At 40.2% G+C, this 7694-nt stretch overlaps 1 protein-coding gene across 1 annotated transcript in view; it reads left to right on the top strand.

Moving 5' to 3' along the window:
• The first annotated feature begins 4694 nt into the window (after positions 1-4694).
• NPM1 (nucleophosmin 1) overlaps positions 4695-7694 on the top strand; it is an 11574-nt gene continuing 8574 nt past the window's right edge. The window contains exons 1-3 of the mRNA XM_015815975.2: positions 4695-4901; positions 5836-5915; positions 6231-6350. Coding sequence (XP_015671461.1) covers positions 4844-4901; positions 5836-5915; positions 6231-6350 — 258 coding nt within the window. The 5' untranslated portion in view covers positions 4695-4843. The remainder of the gene's footprint in view (positions 4902-5835; positions 5916-6230; positions 6351-7694) is intronic.

Raw genomic sequence — 7694 nt, forward strand, 5'->3', positions numbered from 1 at the left:
ATATATTGGTTCTTCAGTGGAGCCAATACTCCTCTGCATTATGCTGTTAGATTTTGTAAGGCTGGTGCTGTCATTTTCAGCTCCTCTAATGCCTCCAAAAGAGTTTGCTCATGAGAAATCATTGGGAGCAGGGCCTTTTCTACTTTACTACGTCATCCAAAAGGAGGGTTTTATATCTGCAGTGCAGGGATATTCTGGATTCTATATTGCCTACAAATTGGAGCTGCAGAAAACCGGCTTCGTGAACTCTTTGTTCTTCCTAGCTATTTCTTGAAAACATTCCTCTATGCTGGAATAAAGACTGGAGCCTGATATAAAGTCAGATAGCATGAGTTATTCCGAGGTGGATTCACAGCCATAATCTGTGGAGCTCCTTCTAGGACTGGCCTTCCCCTTCATGATATCCAGATCATCACCTCAACAAAGCATGAGATCATACCCCATCGTTTACCTTTTATCTTTTTATGATTCTTGTTTGAGAGATGAGAACTGCTCTTGAAGAGCTGAATACTCTTGACATAGATCTAGTTCAGTATGTCCAAACTATGGGATGAAGGTCTGCATAGCAATTTCTGTATGTCTTCAACTTCTGATAAGGAATCACCCTGTAGTGCTGGGTAGTCCAGTTTGCTCTTCATACGGTGCAACAACACCGCACACCACCATTTTCCCGCATGAAATGAAAACAGAGTCTAGAGAAAAGAATGATAGTGAGAAAAGAAGGAGGAGGATAAACCACATCACCCTTTCCTCATCATCTATCAATTCAAGCTTTCCCCCAAACATGCTTCTGCTTTTCTCCTGTAGAAAAAATGGACAAAATGCATTAATCCTGAAATATAAAATGGGTATTTCTATGATATATTTATCTATTGACCTGATTTTTTTGAGTTTGCATAAAATTTTGAACCACATGCTAACTACATGTGTTAGGCTTATGGTGGCTACAGATGATTGGACCATTTGATGTATTATATGAATGCAGCCTAAGTTTGGGTTGTGGAATTTTCTTGGATTCAGAATTATTTATAACAGGAAACTTTCATTGGAAAGAGAAGTGGGAAAAACAACAACTGTTTCTTTTGTAGCTTAGAATTATAAAAAAGTGGTAGATGGCAAACTATTCGTAGCCCAGCTATAAAGAGGTAAGAAATATAATTCAGTTATAGAAAGGTGAAGATAGTAAAAAAAAAAATACATTGAAACGATATATGACAAATCTGTTAAAACAACAAAACATAAGATACAGAAACTGATAAAAAAATAGGAAAATTTTCTTGAGATAGAGACAAGCTGAGAACAAGTTAGTTGTAGTAATGATAAAATGGAAACGCAGTAAAAGATCTAAGACCTAATGATTTATGACTGTTTTAATTTTGTTTCTTTACAAGAACCCATTCTAAGAGGGGATATACTTTGTACTATATTTATTGGACATTACAGGCTTAAGGAATTTATATAAATGTATAGTGCTTTTTTGTAAAAAAAAAAAAAAGTGCCAGAACTCACACGTCATACAACCCACCTTGCCTACCCTACAAGGTTTACCTTTGTAGTTGAAAAAAAAACCCCTTCAATTTTTAGTGTATCTAAAATACTAGGATTTTATTCAAGGTAAGTTAATACTATTAATGTTACCATGCACTGTGTGGCTCTAAATTACAAAAAGGCATTTTATTAATCTTTTGGGATTTTTACCACTGGCATACCCATTTAGTTTAATGTGTGGAAATGTCAGCTTTCTATGTGGAATGAAATTGGCCCAATAAAACAAAATTTGGTTGCTTGTAAAAGATTGAATTATTTTTAAGAAGTTGTCAAACAAGGTGGAAAAATTTACATTTGGAGTTTAATATGGGTATTGACTTGAAACAAATTAAAGTTGAAACTTTGTCCGTGAATAGATTACTTTTAATTTACCTTTAAGTTAAACCCAATTTAATAAATAGATCTGATTAAACCGCATACTGTAGGTCTACCTTTACATCTGACCAATACATAATTAATATATATTATTAATAATAATAATACCTCCAAATCCCAAGACATTGGCTTTATTCTTATTCTTCCCCTCTGCAGTTTGAATATAAAGTATAAAAGACTAGAAAAAGATTTTTGTAGACATCCCAGCCTTTGAACTACCCAAGGAACCGAAACAGCAAAGTTTCACTGTCGGGCAAGCTTCCACGCCAGCCGCTTTTCTTTCCTCTTGCTTCGCCTCTTTTTAACCTCAAACTCCACCTTCTGTAAGGGAAGGCAAAAGGCTCACTCACCCTCTTGTGAAAGATGGCTTCCATGTTTTTGTGTCTCCCACCGTCACCATCGGCTTCCACACCACTTGGTCCAACCCAGCCAATCAAGTCATGCTCTGGCTGTGGTGCTCCAGCACCTCATGGCTCCTCCTAGAGGAGGCAGACAGCGCCGGAGGGGATCCCACTCATACCATACCACCAGTGGGGCATTTAAAAAAAAAATGATAGGAAGGGAAACAATAGGAAAAGAACACAACTTTTTCCATTGAAAAAAGGTGCCGGAACTCTGTTCCGGTGTGTTCTATGACAAAAAAAGCCCTGAATGTATATATAAATAAGTATTTATATAAATACTTGTGTGCAGTGATGATGAAGACAAGGACGAAGATGACGATAAAGAAGTTAAAAATTCCACATAAAAATAATTATTTTATTCCTTAAATAGTGTTTGACTTTGTAGTGAGAGTGGAAATCGATTTAGGGGATTGAGTTTAAAGGATTCAAAGGGGATTAGTATTTTCTGTGCTGAATATTTTTATTCCTGCTTTTAAAACCTATTTAGGATGGGCAGTCTGCATTATCACAATCTTGAAGTTTAACACATCTTGTCACTTTTGGCTCCAAAATGGAATTCTGCAGTCCATATACATTTTCCCGCCTTCTTCCCACTATTGTGGGTACCAGTGAACCCAGTTAGAAATAGCCTTACTGGAGAATTACTTATAACCTGGATTCAAAGTTCTGATAGTTGGATCTTCTCAGCCACATGACTGGACTTTAGATGCTTTGCAGTCAGGCTGCATGTATCGCCATTTGCACTGTCCTGCAATCGTGATGGTAGTTTACAATGGTTTTACCGAAAACCAGCATTTACTTAATTTTGTGGCAAAACTGCAACCCATAGCTAACCGCTGGTTTGCTTAACAACCAGGCATTCTCTTAAATTATCACCACAAAAAAGGGTTTTATTTTATGACTATTGTGATTTATGACTGTGATGGGCAGACTCCATTATGGTCCTAAATCATGGACTACCTGTAAAGATGGGATAAAAATCAAATAAATAAAACCCTATTGAAGGAAAAGTCTTCATCGTAGTTCAGTCCAAGCCAGGAATAAACAACATGGTGACTGTTTTAGAAAGAAGGTTGCAGCTTATTGAAGAGGAGAGCTTGACAGGAAGATGGCTCTGGGACAAGAGATAGAGCACGTGTAGGGTCTCTTGAGGTTGTTTCCTGTTCCTGTTTGAGGCTTTATATTTCCTGTGTCATGTATTTTGATTTGAGTCTGAGTATGCCTCTTTTGCATCTGTGGATTAATCCTATTATGTCCTGTCTTAGAGTTTGAGTGGGATATGTAGATTTTAGGTGTCTTTGTACTCCTAAACTTCTAGCTTGGGGCCTCCAACCTTCCTGGATTATTTACATCTGCATTTCTACAGAGCTGGTTTCTGCTTGGGGGAGAGAGACTTGGGACTATTAAGAAAAACTGGGCATGCTTTTCTGCCTCTTTGAGATCCTTGGAGGAAATATAATATTTTGCCCTTTTAATATTTCCTTCTCTGGGGGGGGGGGCTGACTTCCCACAACCCCATCTAGGATAACTGTTTCATAGATTTAAAACAGTGTTTCTTACATATTTTTCTGAGGATCCTTCCCACTTTTAAAAATTATGGACTATCCCAAAACAGATTTTGTTTTTATAGATTATATTTACTAAATTAAAGTTGAAACATTTGCTGCTACTACACCTTTTCATTACTGCTTGATGAAATTTTAACATTGTATTAATTTTCAACAGTCTTTCAGCCAATCTTGATTTTGAGGACCATTGAAAGGGTCTTGGGGGAGGGGTTCCTAAGACCACACTTTAAAAAATACTGGCCTAGACGGGGGGGGGGGTAGGCAACCTTGGCTCTTTTATGACTCGTGGACTTCAACTCCCAGAATTCCTGAGCTGTGCTGGCTCAGGAATTCTGGGAGTTGAAGTCCACGAGTCATAAAAGAGCCAAGGTTGCCTACCCCTGGCCTAGACTGTTCTGAAATAATACTGGGCACGAAGAAGGCGAGACCGGAAATGCAAATAACTTTTGAGATCGACGTATTTATGATCGAAAGCCCAGAGAGACAAGATAAGAAAACCCATTTTTCTGTATATGGAGATTAAGCCCGCGAACACAAGACTTTCTACAGCCTTAAGACGCAAGGAGGGCAACGCCAAGCGCTCTAGAATCCTCCCAGAATTCCGGATTCCAAACCATCGCGGTCCATCTTCGGAAGAGCGCCTGCGCACCCCGGCGTACCCAAGCCCCACCTCCCCTTTCCGACCGCGTGAGCCACTCTGGACACATGGCGAGGCGGCCCCGCGTAAAATCGCGGCTGCTGAGTCGCCCAACGGTAATCGACTCCTCTCGCGAGATTTTGCGACTTCATATACTTGGGAGGGGGAGGGCCAAACGGCGGGTTCTTTCCCAGAGGTCGCTGGCGTTGGAGTCATCGTCCTCGAGTCTTTTTTTCTCCACCCACCCCCCTCCTCCTTTATATCCCGAATCTTCGGCAGCCGAGGCCGGTGCTTGAAAGCGCGCAAGCAGCATGGAGGACAGCGATATGGATAACATGGGCTCCCTGCGCCCGCAGACCTTCCTTTTCGGTAATAGATCGGCAGGCAGTGCTCTATTCTCCGCCGTCTCCCTTCGGCGCCCTCTTCCGCTGCAGGGCAGGGTCGGCCGGGGCGGGAAGGCTGCTTCGCTGGGCCTCCGCACGTGGCCGTGGCCGGGGTTTGGTGGGCGGAGGCGGCCGCTTTGGGCCGGGAGCAAACGGCGTGCGGGCCGCGGAGAAACGCTGCATTTCCGCGGGCCGCCGCTTTGGCTTGGACCCCGTGCTTTCCTCGCCACGTGGTCGACGTGGGCCTCTTCTCTCTCCGCGGTTTTATTGCACCGCCTTTTTCATTTTTATTTAATTTTTAATTTTTGCTTTTGTTAATGCGACACGCCAAGCCATGGTTTTTGCTGGCTGAATTTCATTTTATAAGCCCAGCTTTTGTGCAAATCCGCACAGGGTTTATAAAAACCCAGATAGTGGAGAAGTTGCTCGCATCGATCGTGGCTCTGATACGGTCGTTTGAAACAAAAAGCTTTGACCCTGCCGGAAAAAAAAATTGGCCCAAGGAGCGATTGATTGGGGAATATAGCAAGAAATGGTCTCGCCGGCGCCAGTATTGTACTGGGATCAGGGCTAGGGGAAGAAAGATGGGTGGCCACGTGCTTCCGTAGGTAGGGGGTGATGCATCTTGCAAACGGTAGATGGCAACGTTTTTATGGCCTACAGGCAGAATAAGAAATCGCCGATCAACAACGGCCGCTACCTGAAAATGCTAAAAACGGTTGTACTAAATAACTTGGCATTACGCACGATTAATTCCCCCCGATTTCTGGCATTTGTGTCCATGGCCCTAGGCTTGGGGAAACATTTCTGTAAAACACTTTTGTAGTAGGTAGGTGTAATTATATAAACGTTGTATTTTGGTCTGAAATGGAATTGCATTTCCTTTTTAATAATTAAATGGTCACGACGTGTTTCTGCAGGCTGTGAACTGAAGGGAGATAAGCCATACCACTTTAAGGTGAACGATGAAGAAAACGAACATCAACTTTCTCTAAGAACGGTAGGTTGTTTTTTTTTCCCCCTTAGGAATTTCTCAGGTGTGAATCATGAGACATATTTGACACTTACAGACTATAACTGCTATTTGGACATACTTTGTGGTTCCTTAAAACGCTCTTTGCAAAGTATCTTCAGATGTGCATAAGCAGCAATTAGTTGCTGAAGATGCAAGCTCGTTAAGGTAGCATGTGCTCAGCTGATATATTTAATTCTGGATAAGTAATGAAGCTACATTTTTTCCCCACTTGTGATTACTGTAGGAGGTACTCCAGAGGTAAAGGAATCAACATCTCAAACATTGTATTTTGTAATGCAGGTTAGTTTAGGAGTTGGTGCTAAAGATGACTTGCATGTTGTTGAAGCAGAAGCACTGGACTATGAAGGCAACCAGATAAAGGTGACACTGGCATCCTTGAAGATGTCGGTTCAGCCTACGGTAAGAACATTTCTTCTTTAGTAAAATGAGTAGCAAGAATTACAAACATTGTAAATTGCCGTTTTTGGCAATTTATTCATATTCCAAAATATGAGTATCAGTGTATGTATTTGATTTTTTAATAGTTATGCAAATATTTACATAATAAAAAAATCACAGTCTTTGTTTACAGACCAGCTAATAGAATCCAGAAACCATTAAAATATCTGATTTTTTAAAAGCATTTGTGGATCCTAGAAGAAAATTCCTAATCTTACTGTTTAAGTGCCCCAAATCTGATTGTTACTGCAATCACTTTTCCCACTGAGATCATATAGGTCACAGCTTCAATTGAGGAAGGAAGTTGGATATTTACCTTCCTCCTTTGGTTATGTCAACTGACTTGCTTTCCCCTTAGCTTTCTCAACTGGATTCACTGTATAAAACCACACTTGCCAGTTATCCTAGTTTGGAGGATTACGTGTGCCTGCTATTCCACAAACAAGAGGACAAATAAGACTTGGGGATGGAAGGAAACTTCTCATGTTAGTACATAGTAGGCTGTCTTGAAATGCACCCCAAAAGTTATGCAAGTAATTACAGGCCTGCATCTATTTAACTTTTTCCCAGATTCAAAGTCTGTGCTCAAAAGATATGGATTTTTTTAAGGAAGTAGAAAGCACTTACTGTACCAGGAGTACTACATTCATTATTTTATTTCTTTATATTTTATTTCTGAAAATGAATATGCTTTTTAGATTCCTATAAATTGGTAACTGCTGAGAATGCAGTTTTCCTTTTAAAAAAACTAACTGGCCTTTTAATAGAGAAGGGTCTCACTTAATAGACAATCACTTTCAACACACGTTAAAAAGAATTTTTCATCTGCTTTGACTCAACATTTCACATGTGATTACAATGCTTAGTGTTGCAACCTTTGGTAACAAGATGGGGTATTTATTAAGGGAGAATGTGAACACAACCCTTACCGGGACTCCTTCCCCTAATTTTTACCATGCGTACTATTTTCATTCTCTGGGTTAGAGCATCTCCCTGAGAAACTAAAGAGGTCTCTTCCATGATCCCAATTCTTCACTAAGGCTTTGTTTTAATGACTCTTAAGGTTGTGGGTTGTGAGGCAGGAATTTTCCACATAAGAATTGTTACTCATTTGTTTATTCAGCTGCACCTCACATTTCTCTAGAATCTTTTTCACCTGATCCTCCTTGTGATATGCTTGCCATTGGAGAATATCTTCTTAAGCATTGTATGCCTTTGTCTTAATGAGCTGATTCTAGCCTTCTTTTTTTTTTTAGAAAGATCTTTTAAATTTTGTCAGGCTGGTCAACTACCAAGCTTACCCAT

The sequence above is a fragment of the Protobothrops mucrosquamatus genome, unplaced genomic scaffold (genome assembly GCF_001527695.2).
Source record: "Protobothrops mucrosquamatus isolate PMUCROS unplaced genomic scaffold, P.Mucros_1.0 scaffold391, whole genome shotgun sequence".
Lineage (NCBI taxonomy): Eukaryota > Metazoa > Chordata > Lepidosauria > Squamata > Viperidae > Protobothrops > Protobothrops mucrosquamatus.